The sequence below is a fragment of the Acartia tonsa genome, chromosome 15 (genome assembly GCF_053477335.1).
Source record: "Acartia tonsa isolate MP-2025a chromosome 15, ASM5347733v1, whole genome shotgun sequence".
Classification (NCBI taxonomy): domain Eukaryota; kingdom Metazoa; phylum Arthropoda; class Copepoda; order Calanoida; family Acartiidae; genus Acartia; species Acartia tonsa.
Window position 1 is genome coordinate 8456000 of NC_137274.1, and position 14385 is coordinate 8470384.

The 14385-nt window shown below is 35.6% G+C and overlaps 2 protein-coding genes across 2 annotated transcripts in view; both read right to left on the minus strand.

The window, feature by feature from the left end:
* LOC145306744 (OCIA domain-containing protein 1-like) overlaps positions 1-14385 on the minus strand; it is a 369294-nt gene that overhangs the window by 239803 nt on the left and 115106 nt on the right. The gene's annotated exons all lie outside the window — the stretch shown is intronic.
* Positions 2058-7297, minus strand: LOC145307592 (uncharacterized). The gene is made up of 3 exons (XM_080150046.1): positions 7015-7297; positions 5725-6716; positions 2058-2072 (listed from the first exon to the last, which is right to left on the minus strand). Exons 2-3 carry the CDS (start codon positions 6439-6441, stop codon positions 2058-2060), a joined length of 732 nt encoding a protein of 243 aa, XP_080006172.1. The 5' UTR covers positions 6442-6716; positions 7015-7297.

Below are 14385 nucleotides of genomic sequence, written 5' to 3' on the forward strand. Positions count from 1 at the left end.
TACCATACAACATTCCATGCACATGACAATCACAAGATCACATACACAATCCTAAAATAGATAATCCTATTAATCATGATGTTGTAATATAACAACTATACTAAATAATAATCATTTCATAATCAATAGGCAATAAATCATTATTAATAAATCAATAAGTACCTACAAAATCAGGTTGAAATGTAAATGTAAACAATAATGGTAAAAATAAAACGAAATAAATCTTAGACAAGAAAATTAAGATTTATAGGTACTTAAAACTAAATTTGTTAAGCATCAAAAAGAGTAGTAAGAAAAAAATTTTCAAAATCCTTGGGCAGAAAGTTTTTCAAACCTAATGAATAAGAACTGTAATATCTTAATCAACAATAAAACTTTTTAATACTTAAAGAATAGCAAAATAATAATATCTTCGTTAGAATTTTCATTGAAATTATGAAAAAAATACCAATTTTTCTTTGTAAAAAAAAACTTTAAATATGAATTTTCAATCATTCCTTGATCTGAATAAAAATGTTTTACTTGATTGAAATTCATATATAATTTTTAAAAAAATCTGCTAAAAAATACTTGATTTTTTCTTAGAATAAATATCGAATCACGCAACCTCGACACATTTATTCCTTTTTGTTAAACTTTTCAGGTAAGTTTTAAAATGAATTGTACTTTTGAAAATAAATTAAACTCAATAAAATTAAATTTGAGCATATGAAATAGAAGAATATTTAATCGCATTTCATTTGATTCTTATTTTAGGCATAAAAATAGGAATATGAAAAATGTGGCTTTTTACTAAAAAAAAACTCAATTTCCATAAAATAAGAATCAATTATTAATCATAATTTTTAACAACTGCCTGACTGATACAGCATGTTCTTCTAGGGGAGATTTATCTGTCAGTCTGAACAAGACTCTTGCAGTCTTTCTCCCATCCTCAATTCTCGTCACTCGGCCCATCCTCAAACATCTCATCAGGGGATTGGTACTCGTAACCAGAACTATATCTCCGTCAGCTAGTGGCTCCGCCATCTCATCCTTCCACTTGGACATCCGTAATATCTTCGGTAGGATCTCCTGGCGGTAGGCAGTCCAAAACTGGGCAGATAAATCTTCCAACAACTTCAACCTGGAGGAAATTTGGTCCTCCGGTTTCATCGCCACATTGCACAACGGCTGGCGGTCAACATTTCCCAGCAACTGGCCAGGGGTAATCAGCCGCCAATTCTCCACGTCGTTCGCAGCTTCAATCGTCAGTGGTCTGCTATTCATAATTTTGCTGACCTCCGCCAACAGCACCAGGAGCTCGTTGAAATTAACAGAACTATTCACCAACTTCTTGGACAGCAATCTCTTGGTTAATCCCACCATTTTCTCAGCCTGCCCAATATAATGGTGGGCTCGGGCCGGGATCTGAGACCAAGAAAACTCTACCTGGCTGCCCAACTTCTGCTCTAAAACCTTGCGAGCACCGGATAATTGTGTGCCCATGTCGCTTACTATGATCTTCGGCAGACAATGAACAGCTTCCAACTTGCGCAGGGACAACAGGATACTGCTGGTATCATACTTTTCCAAGGCATCTAACCACAACGCCCCTGAGAATCTGCAGACCACCACGAACACCCACACCTTCTTCGTTGCTGTCTGACTCCTCGTTTTGGCGGCAGCTCTCCTCGTAACCAGCGGACCCATCAGGTCGACTTGCACAGCTTCAAAAGGCCTGCTCGGGACCAACTTGTCAGGTAACACCTCCTTCATGGTAGCACGACATTCCTTAGCCCTCTCAACACTGCATGGCCAACATTTCTTCACTTCCATGATGGCCAACCTCCTTGCCTTCACAATCCAGCACCAACGGCGGCTCTCAGCTAAAGTTCCACGGACACCAGAGTGAAGCTCAACATGTGCTTCTCTCATAAAAACAGCAGCTAACCAATTACCAGGCTCCAAAATTATTAAACCTGGCATGTCTTCAAATATCATTTTACGGCCACCAGTAATGGCGTCAATGACTGGCTGTCCACGACCAACCATCTTAAGAATCCTCATCTCCCTGGTCACATACTTTCCACCTGGACCAACGACAGGCCAGGTCAATGATACTTCATGCACTAATGGATTTAATGACGCATAATTGCCTTTAGCATCATTTATCCACTCATCCTCTTGGCTTCGTGACACAATGAAAAGTTCCGCCGCCGCCATAAAATTGTACAAAGACGGCTTGTACACAGAATCTGCGGCTGCTACATGACTACCAGCGGCTGTAGCCTTACCTTCTTGTCTGCTCTTTAGCTTCTTCAACCAGGTGTTCGCAACTTGCAGGACAGCTGCCATAATACGTTTGGCCTGTCCAAATGATCTCCTGTGCTTAAACCTAAAGACATCTTCAGCGGCTTCTCCGGCAACTTTCATTGAACATAACTTAACCATTTTGGTATTCAACTCCTCTGGGGGTAAAACCTGCTTGACTTCTTCGGCAGTTTTCACCGGCCACGCACTTTCATCCTGGCGCAACCATTCTGGGCCCAATCTGTACCTGGAACCTGGTCCCAAATCTGATACTTTGCAGGTGCTTCTGGTGCCCAAATCTGCAACGTTTTGCGTCCCGGGGACCCACCTCCAGTCATCCTTGTTGGTTGCAGATTGAATTTCTCCAATACGATGAGAATTAAATGTGTTCAGCATAGCACTGTTGGAAACTATTTGTGATAAAACACACGATGAATCAGTAAAGTACATCACTCTGATAATATCAAAGGGCAGGGCATCTCTGACGGACTTTGCCAACCTTGTGGACATTTGGCATCCCATCAACTCAAGGCGTGGAATTGACTCACACTTGACCGGCGCAACTCTTGACTTAGTGGCTAGCAGAAACGTTTCAAATCCTTGTCTAGTTGGCCACCTCAAATATGCATTAGATGCATAAGCCTCTGATGACCCATCCGAAAACATCATCAAGGATGGAAGGCCAGTTGGTTCATCCGGGACCACACAACGGTCAAACTCCAATTTAGCGACCTCAGCTCTGTCCTCCAGCGACTGAACAAGTTCATCCCGTAGACTTTTTGGAATGAAATCTTGCCAGCCCAAATTCAGCAAACATGTTTTCCGCAGGACAAGTTTAATTCTCAACAGAATAGGGCTGCAAAGCCCGATCGGGTCGAAGGTTTGGGCGGCGAACCTGTGGACCATCTTCTTTGTCAGATTCTCGTCCAAGGCGTCCTGGAGGTTGTACAAATCAGCATCCTCTTTCACCTTCCTTCCCTTGACTTTACCATCTTGGTTGACTCTTGTGGCGATGGACAACACATCGGTGGCTGGCTTCCATATCAGCCCGAGAACCTTGGTAGGCTGGCAATCATCTCCAGAATAAATGACTTGTTTGAAGGAAAAACTACCTTTGCCGATAATCCTGTCGGCCTCTTTCATCATTTCCTTGGCTTCTGGCTTCGATCCTGCTCCCGAAATAACGTCATCTATGAAGCTGTGCTTCTCAAGCTTGACTGCAACTGGAATCTGAGGTAACTTGAATTCCTCATCAGGGTAGGTAGGTATTTGTGGCTCCTTCCATAATTCAGGTTTGGCAACAATTTCACTACCGTTTATTTGTCCCTCTCCATACATCTCCTTGACCTCTGCTTCACTCTTTCCGCCGAACAGGCGGGACGTCAACTTCAGGGCTGTAACTGCCAAATTTCCCGCAGCTAACTCGCCGAAATTTACAACTTTGGTCAGGTAAATTTCAAGTGGACCATCTGGCGTCGGGGAAAATAAAACTCTCTTCATCTGGCTGTCGAACTCTGTGGCCAGGATGGAGTTATAAAACTTGGAGATATCCGCGGTTATACCAACCTTGTAACCGCGGAAAAGCATCAAATGATAAAATATCTTCTGCATTGGCGGCGGGCCTCCCAGCATTATGTTATTAAAACTGGTACCCTTGAACGTCAGAGAACTATTTGCGCACAATCGCATGGGTGTGGAACTTGAATCCTCCTTGAAAGCAACCACTATTGATGAACAAGACTTAGGTCCTTCATACTGCAACTCTTCAGGCGTGGCTTTTTGGAAAACGCCTCTTCTTATGGCGTCGTTGAATACCTCCACATACATTCCATAGGTACCTTCCTTGACCATCCTGGCACGATCCTTTTCAGCAATTTTGCGGGCTAAACTCTCATTGTAGGGTAAAGTGTGAGGATCTTCAATATAAGCATATTGACCTGTCCACTTGTTGGACTGCAAGTCTAGTGTTAAACCTGCCTCAATTATCCTCTGCCTCTCACGCTGGTCCCAGGTAGTGCCGTCGGCCATAGCCTTGCACTCTTGACAAGCAGTACATCCTGGACAAAGCGCCTGCGGCTGTACACCAAACGATTCAGACGTCAGAAAGTCTGGCAAAGTGCCTCCACTGACACTGACAGCCTTATAAGCCGACTTTTGATCTCCAGCTCCACCATCAGCACTCGTACAGATAAAACCACTACCAAAAATGGTTCGCCACAACATAGACTGGCCCACTTTCTGGTAGGTTGAAGGAAACACGTCAGGATGTGTATTTCCAATGATGATATCTAAGCCTCCACTAATATATGTAAACCTTTCTGGCGGCATTTTAAATATCTCGGCGGCAGTTTCGGGGTGGACCGAGCGCATCTCGTTGGCCCCGCCGAGGGTAGGCATGACAGCTGCCTCAAACTCCCTCAGATTGCCGTCCCTATCCTTCAAATAAAACACAACATTGCGGCAGGAAGACTCACTACCATCAGCTACAGAAATAGTTGTATATCTGCCAGTAGATTTCAGCTTCAACTTGTTGGATAACTTCTCAGACACAAGTGGCAAATTTGCCCCGGAGTCAAACATTACCGTGGCGTGGCAGGCGCCGCCGCCAGGTGCTACAACAGGAACTAACTGAAGTAAGAAGGTACAGGGGCTGGGTGCAGAACTTGACTTGTAGACTGTATTCACACCAGCACTAGCCTCATGGAGTAACCTGGAATGGTATCTGTCGCAATTATTGGTACCACAAACACCAAGCTTATCAGATTTATTACACTTGTCAGCAGTATGGCCGTCGCACAAACAGAGTTCACATAACTTCTTCTGCTGGACAACTTTCTTTCGGTCAACCACATCCATCTTCTTAAACGTGAGGCAACGGAAAATCGGGTGCTTCTCCTTGCAGCTCTCCACAGGACATGCACTGTTCCACTTGGAAGCCTTGTCCTTCCCAGCCTTTCCATTCTTATTGTCGCTGCGGCCAGATACTTGCGCGGCGGCAGCTCTGTCACGATTTCTCTTGCCGGCGCCACTGTCATAGGACATATCACCGGCCAACATGGCACCCCTGGTCCTCTCTAGCAGTTCAACAATCTTCGGGATGTTTGGTTGGTTCATGCTACCTAGCTCCATCATAATTTTGTCTCTCAAATTTTCAGGGCACTTGTCTTTAAAAATATGAATGAGAGTTAGGTGGTTGTAATCCTTAGCTGCAGAACCAACGATGGCTTCTACCTCCTGCATCATGCTCTTGAAGGTAGCAATTGCGCTAACCACGTCCACAGGTTTATCCACAGGTTTCATCTTGTTCAACTTGGTTAAAATCCTCATGAACCGGCGAGTGTTTGATAAAAACATCTGGTCAAGAAACGCCCATTGTTCATTGTGATCTCTAATCGCTGACACTTGCTTGCGTAGTTCCGGGTTGGTTATCACCTTCTCCATACACAACATCAGACTTAACCTCTGGTCAGCAAATCCATAACCAGAGCATAGATCCTTAAAGACCTGTTTAAAGTTTGGGTAATCCGTGTCAGTACCGTCGAACGACGGCAACAAACTGTTGTCCCAGCGCCCATACTGCGGGTTGGAACTCCGAATATCCACAGCAGACATACTTCTGGAGAGCATGGCAGGTGTCCCACTCTCATCCAGATTAGATGAACGACGTTCCATCTCTCTAAGCCTTCGGTACATATCACGTACTTCTTGGCGCAACTCCACGGAAATTTTAAGCACTCCCATGTCCATCTTCACCTTCTCAATGACGTCAAGGTTCCTGGCGACAGTGCTTGACCTCGCGTCATCTGAATCATTGTCAAGCCAGTACAGAATTTTTGTACACTGCTCCAACGACGCATAAACTTTATCTGCAACAGTTTTCTGCTCACTAGCTTCATCCAAATCACGCTTAAACTCGCGCAGCTCACTAGTCTCCACGGCAGGTTTTAGACTTTTTATTAGGTCAGATTGGTCCTTGACCTCACTAAAAATGTCACGAATTGATTTTACATTCACATTGTCACATGAACTAAAACTTTGGCAGGCTTTTAGATTGTCATAAAACACTTTTAACTGTTCATCAAAAACTTCTAGCCTTTCACTGCCAATAGCGATTGCTCGCTCAATTTTCTGCTTTTTGGTTAGTGGCATATTGATTCACTAGGTACTTATTTCACAGAAAAATTGTCACAGTTTATTGCATCAATAATTCACTAGATGCTATTGATCTCTTGATGAATGCTAACGCCTATTCATCAGATACTTTGAAATTGTCTCAACCATGACACTTTGGTTGAGCTTGACTTCCGAATTAGCGGGAAGTTCACGAGATCAGTTGGCGAACATACAAACCCCCAATACCAGGAACCATCAAGTTTCAACAGCAGGTTTGAATATAGATTTATTGATGAAATTATTTCAAAGACCTGAAATTACAAGATCAATTAATAAACAGAATAAAATATTATTCGTTATCTTAAAACTTTGAGCACTAAAAAAATCTTTTTCTTTTCTTATGGTTAAAGAATCTTTGGAAACTTTGGCTTTAAAGGAAAATTATTTGGTTTAATAAATCATTGTTAAATGCAACAATAAGGCACATAAAATTACTAAAACATATATTAATCATAATTAAGTTTCATGCTTAGCTGGCTAAAGCCTTTTTTAAAACTACATATAATCGTCCTATACACCATACTTCTTAATCAAATTAACAAATTCTACCTGAAGCTCTTATGGTTTCAAATCCCTGATATACTAGGGTCGTTCACACTCAATGAGACCAATGATAGGCCCAATTTTGTTCTCCGAAATCTTCACACTCTCATATCTCATTCAAAAGTAAAGAACGTGCGCATCCAAAATAAACAAACACTCTATGCCGCGCCACATTATGAAAGGAAAGCCCTAAAAGACGACATTTGCGCTTTGATTTTGGTTTAATGATAAGGAATTTAATTTCGAACTTGATAAACACAAAGCTTCCTCGAAAAGAGGTTAAGACAAAAAATTTTATCAATTTCTTAACACATTTTTCAAAATTTTACAATATTAATCTTAGAATAGTAAAAATCTATTGATGATAAAATGAAAAACATTTTAACATTCAATTTGAAAATTCTTTATAATAAGATAGAATATCAAATAAAATAAGATGCAGGTTACTCCCACTAGTTTTAGCTTTCATAATTTTTAAAAACATTTTTCAGGCTCAAGGTATAATAATCTTTGTAGTAAATCTAGAATTTTATGAACAGGATAAATAATTTTCTAAAAGTTGGTTTGTTTATATGTTCTGTAAGATCTCAATAATTGATAGACTTATTGTAGAACAATTTCTACAGGGAAGGTTTTAGACTATTAAGCTATTGAAGTGTTGGGCTGTTATTAATCTGTTTATTCTTATGACAAAAATCTATTTCAGCTGAGGGAAGGGGGGAGTCAATGCCCCAATATCTTAAAGGGGGAGGCCACTTGCAAAATTATATTAGTTATTAATTTATGTGTATTTTTATTCAGTAACAATTTGAGTTTTTTTCTAGCTTCATTCAAGCTTATTAATTTTTTAAAATTTATTTTTGTTTCATAAAAAAAAACATCTTGAGGTTTAGTGTTCATTACAAATGCAATTGAACGATTTTATTAATCAGTAAATTAAGCAATAGTACATGGGATATAATTTTTGTAACCTGCAAGGTGTGTTCAATAAAGCTCAGCATCATCTAAATGTCCCAAGTTTTTTTTCAAATATCTCTTTGTTTTGGATTTGGAAAAAAAATCAGAAAAACAGCTTTTTTGTTAAGTTTGTCCATGTAATTGAATTTAAAATTTTATCTGCTTTTATTTTGACTTTAAGTGTTATGACAGTATACAGCATTGCTTTAAAGTATAATATTTTTGTAAAGTAAAAAATAGATAAAACTATTTCTTATTAAAGTTTATAAAAGTTTTGGTATAATCCCTTTTGTGGCAATGCCTCTTAAGGGGAGTTTCATTGTATTTTCACATTATTTTTTGTACATTATTTTAGGTTAGGTTAAATTGGGTTAGGTGATTGACCTGCAGGGTTAGATCCTCAACAGAGGCTAGAAATAGGGGAAAAGCTACTGTGAAAATATGACGAAATGCTCCTTAAGAGGCATTGCCAGGAAAGGGACTATACCCAAAGAAATTTATGGTTTGCAGAAATAGTCCATAGAAACATAGATAAAAACATGAATTTCATCCCACTCTTTTGTTCTATAGCTATTAGGGCTTACAATATGAATAGACTTGCATATTATATTATTTATCTATTTTTTGTGCCTAGCAACTTTTGATTATTGTCATTCTAGTTATTTGCTTATTACTATGTTTTATATTGTATGATTATTGTGTATGATGATATGCTACAATGCTATACAAAGATAACAAAGAAGGCTTTTATTTAAATCTATGAATTTAAAAAGTTATTTTATGATTTAATTACTACAAATAACTTATAAACCTTTATCTTTCAAATTTTCTTTTTAATCTAATGAGATTTAATTTTAAACATCAAGTTTAGAAATAAAACTTTGCAGTAAGAATAATTTGGAAAAGTACTTCTAGAAATTGTCCAAATTCAAATGATTAATTAATATATCATGGCCCTAATAATTCAACATAATTTTTTTTCTCAATAACAGCATACTAGAAATATTTAATGTGAAAAATGTTGTCATTTTTGTCAAACTAACATACAGCCAATTAAAAAATGTTTTGTCTTCCTTTTTCAAGTTTCAAAAATTTACTTCTAGAAATTGTCAAAATTAAAATTAAAATGATTAATTACTATATCTTGGCCCTGATAATTTAACATATTCTTTATTTTAATTTCAACAATGCAATGTTTAAAAGCATACCAGAAATATTTAATATGATATCAAGAGCAAACTAACATACAACCAATTAAAAGTATCTTCCTTTTTCAAATTTTGAAGTTTTTAAAAATTAATTTTAAAGTATAAATGTTGAAAGCTATTAATTGATATAGCTATTGATCATAATGTTTAGTATGTTATGTTAAATTTAGTAATTAGTATCCAAATCAACTTTTATTTATAATAAATGGATGAAATATTTATTTTTCAAATTTCACAATAATCATAGTTTAAAAGATAGATTTGAATACTTATTACCAATATTATGATTTGATTTTTGTACAAAGCAAGCCTGTAGGATATTCAGATATTTCAGTCATAAAATAATTTTTCCTTTAGATATTTTATAAAGTTTTTCACTTGTTTAAAACAAAGTCAGGTAATGTTGGTTTTGTGACATCACCTCTTAAGGGGTGTTTTATCATTTTTTTCACAGCTTTTCTCCTATTTCTAGCCCCTTCGACGCAATCATTTACCCAAACTTAATAACCTATCAAAAGCTTCTGTGAAAATATGACAAAATGCCCCTTAGAGGGCGCTGTCACAAACCACCAAAAAATCGTATTGGTTTAGAAACTTCATATTTTCCATAAAAAGATATTAAAATTTTGTAATTAATTCAACTAGTTGTATTTTTGGAAAAAAAAACTGAGCTGTATCTTTAAATCATTTTAGTGGTGAGCCAGATCAGGTTGAGCCGAATTTCAGCCAATCACAGCGCAACATTTCATAAAATGCTGTGCTCTCATTGGTGGAAAGTTGGCTCACCCCGATCTGGCTCACCACTAAAATGATTTAAAGATCCAGCTCTGGATATTACCACAGGCATGCTTTACTGACCCGGAATTGATTGATATAATGTTTAAGAATAATGATTTGGCCACAATTAGTAATTTAGGAATTATTAATTGTTCTTTGTATTTTTATATTTTTTTGAATAAAGTTGTTTGCACTATAGAGTTGTTTTCATTTTCATATTCTCATTTTTTTAAATCAAAGCTTTTCTATAATTAGGGTTCAGTCGGTTAGCTCTTCTTGTTTTGGCATGTTAGAATTGTCCTATTGATTTTAAACTTTTCATGGTGATTCCTGTAGTAGTTAGGAACGATTTAGAAAGTAAATAATCGTTACCAGAATGTCCGCAGGTTGATTTCAAATATTCAAAATATTATAATTCAATTAATCTAACTTTTAGAATACGAATTCCTATGACAACAAAGAAAATGTTGAAAGCAAAGTATCTCTATAATCAAGTCCTAAAAATGTAAATATGTCGGTAAGCATTATCCTGTATTTAAGCAGTTTTTCATCAATTTTGTTTCAACTTTTATACTTTTATATTCTCATTTTTTTTCGTTCTGATACTCTAGAATCTACAAGTGTTAATGTTGGTTTGTCCAACTGTTTCAGAGCTTTTCTTTTATGGGTATTGTCATCCTTGTTTTATGTTTTTATATAGTTTAATATGCATACTTTTACAATTAGAGGAGTGTTGTAATAACATTTCTAAGATTATTTTAAGTCTTTCTTTATAAGATAATAAGGGCTACGCCCCTAGAGGCCTCTATGGGTATAGTGATGCAGGTTGTCTTTGACCCCACCCCAACAGTTTTATATTTTTTATAGGATGTTAATTAAAAATTTTGGATACTAGTGAAATGTCCCTCCCTAGAAAAAAAATACTGGCCTACCACTGGTCAATTAAAATTTATACTGGTCTGCCATTGGTCATTTGTCTGTTTATCAGCCAATTATTGGTCATTTGTATTGTATGACGTCATATTTTTTTAGGCACTATAAACACAGGGTTCTAAAGGGATAAGATAATGGCCAATAATTTAATGTAATGCTTACACACACAATTATCAAATATGTCGATGAATACATTTAGTGGTTGAAATGTTTGGAAACTCAACTTAATAAACCAACTAATTAAAAAAATAAATGTAAAGTCCCCAAAATCAAAAAAAATTGTGGTTATTATCATTAAATGTATAGCGAGGCCATAACCCTGCAGGAACTATACCTACGGTGCTCTAACCTTGTGGGGTTACTAAATAGCTAATATAACCTCACCTAAAGTAATTAACAAACAAACGACCCCCCCCCCCTCCATTTTAGATTATGGGAGTGGGGTTTCTGTGCACGACTAGATACTTTAAGCAAATACACCAATTATAATATTTTACCTGTATGAAAAGTATAAAAAAAAACAAAGATACCCAAAAGAATTCTAATAAAGAGAGGGTTAGGTTTTTGGTAAAATCCGTAAAGGTTATGTGTTATAAGTTAAAAACAGTAGTACAACAATACAAATTTTGTCTATAGTTCTTTTCAATAAGAAATACACATATTTAGTGAATATTATCGTTCTACTACTATTTGTAAGCCTTAAAACACACACCTTTACGGATTCTACCAGAAACCTACCTCTCTCTTATTCCATGAAGCAACACATTTTATAACAGAACAACATGAACTATGTTTAATTCTCTCAGAAAAAAAATATTTTAAATAAAGAAGGTGTATCAACTTTTTCACTTTTTATTTAAGATAGCTAGCCGGCTCTTTTAGTGAGTAGTAGATGTAAAATTTTTCATAGAATTCAGATATGCAATCGGTTTTTTTGTAGACCTCTTATTTTTTAAGTAATTTAAGTTTTTGAAAAAAATAATTAAGTCGGTTTTAAGGTACTAAAACGCAACAAAATAAAAGAAGAAAGTGGCCAGTATGAACAAAAATAGTAAGATCTTTAATTTGACACCTTACTTTTAAAATTCTGTTGTGTAATTATTGAAAAAATCAATTTTTTTAATCTCGGTTTAATAAAAACTTTAAACCTAAATATTTTATCAAACAGACATAAAAAATATGGGTTCATATATACCTTTAGAATCAGAAAAATATTATGAATCCATTCTAAGCGAAATTGAAAAATTTTTAAAAAATTGTAATAAAAAATAAAAAAATAAAAAGTTTATTTTAAGAATTGTAACTACTAAACTAGCCAATCACAAATTGTGAAAATTGACGAATCGCGAAGCTTAACCTATAAAGTTAACCAATAGAATTGCCAAAAAAAAGGAGAACGTTCATACAATATATACAATAGATACTACAATAAATATAGTGATATTACAGAACATGTAAAGAATGAAAAATTATGAACAAATATGAATCAGTCTGTTAATAAACTTCAAAACAATGCAGTTAAAAATACATTATTGTTTCTTGTGTTTAAAAAATATCTGCTACATTGCATTGTCTTTTGTTTAGGTTTTGTTCAGGTTTTATTCAAGCTAACCCTTTAAAGCCGAAAATTATGATTCTTAAAATAAACTTATATTTTTTTTTTTAGTTTTATAAAAGTTTTCCAATTTTGCTTAGACTGGATTCGTATTATTTTTCTCATTCTAAAAGTATATATGAACACATACTTTTTATGCCTGTGAATGGATATTTTTAATTTCAAAGTTTTGATTAATCCGAGGTTAACAAAATAGATTTTTTCAATAATTACTTAACAGAATTTTAAAAATAAGGTGTCAAATTAAAGATCTTACTATTTTTGTTCATGCTGGCCATTTTCTTTTTTTATTTTGTTGCGTTTTAGTACCTTAAAACCGACTTAATTTTTTTTTTAAAAAACTTAAATTACTTAAAAAATAAGAGGTCTACAAAAAAACCGATTGCATATCTGAATTCTATGAAAAATTTTACATCTACTACTTACTAAAAGAGCCGGCTAGCTATCTTAAATAAAAAGTGAAAAAGTTGATACAACTTCTTTAAAGATTTTTACAAAAAATTTTCGAAGATTTTTCCCAATTTTAATTTGAAATTAAAATATCTTTCTAAAAGTTTATAAAAGTAACAGGATTTTTGTGTGTATGTTTGTACTGAAGGATCCCGCTAATCGCCGAACCGATATGGTTCACTTCAAAGTAGCTTCAACCCATTAAGCTACATTCGTAGCCCTCTAAGCTACGCAGTTTTATAGAAGCTGTAGCAATGGATTTGAGATATACATGAATATATTGGCAGGGGAAAAATTGTCGTCAATTTACTATTTTGCTTGCTAATATGAAACTCATTTGTTGGTAACCAGTAGTAGGGGAGAGAATGAGATTAAGTGGGTGAATTAGAAGTATTGTTATTTTTGTCAGCTGCGAGTATTACTTTATCAGAGTACATGAAAATCTGGTGCAACATCCAAGTAATACTATTTCGATTGATGTAGATTAAGCCGAATTCAGCCATACAGCTTACATTTTTCCAGTATTATTTAATCTTTAACCCTCTCCTATTCTATAGTCTGTAATAGCGGCTACACCCCTGGAAATGTTTTCCTATTTTCTAAGCACTGACACTCTACAAGTGTTAATATTTGATTGTCTTAATTTGTTGCTACTTAATTGTTTAACTAGCGGCTTCGCCCCTAGCCTTAGGGGCTGTGCCCCAAGAGATGATAAAAAAATTAAGGTGAAATTCGTAAAAAAAATAAGGACCAAGGAAAAAAAAGGACCAAGGATTTCTCAATAGATATCTCCTACAAAAAAAAGGTGGGTGTTTTTTTTTAGTTTTTGGGGATGTTGGGGGTGTCCCACCCCCCAGGAAAATAGCTTAAAACCATCACAGGACCAGTAGATATAATCCCTGAAAAGTAGAGCCCAATCGATACAGCGGTTACTGAGATCTTAAGCTTCAGACAGACGGACAGACAGACATCGTTCTACTTTGTATTATAGATTAGTTTTTCTATCCGTTCGTTCCTAAGGAATTCTAAACAATTGCTTATTATGGAGGTAACCTTATGTCGAGGTAGTAGAAATTGAACTGTAAATTATACTGGTACCCAAAGTTTTATAGCTAAATAATATTATTCCTTGGCTTAAAATCTTTGAGTACTTGATTTTGATTAATTAATTATATTCTGATAGTGTCCAAACTTTTTAACCAATAATTTGTATCTGTAAAATAAATTTGTCATCAATAGAGGGTAATCTTATGTATCATCATTGGGGATTTACTTTCATTATTCTCAATCGTCGTATCCCTAAAGATCCCTAGAGAAAAAATTAAATTATCAAAAACGGATCCGCTGGATTAGAACCAGTTCTTAGCCATACTGAAAAATCGTATTACAGACAATTTTCCACAAATGTTTAATAGAAATCAGTTTTGTTAGCTACGA

Excerpts from the sequence above, each read along its gene's own strand:
- LOC145307592 (XM_080150046.1), bottom strand. The coding sequence starts at position 6,441 with ATGCCACTAACCAAAAAGCAGAAAATTGAGCGAGCAATCGCTATTGGC.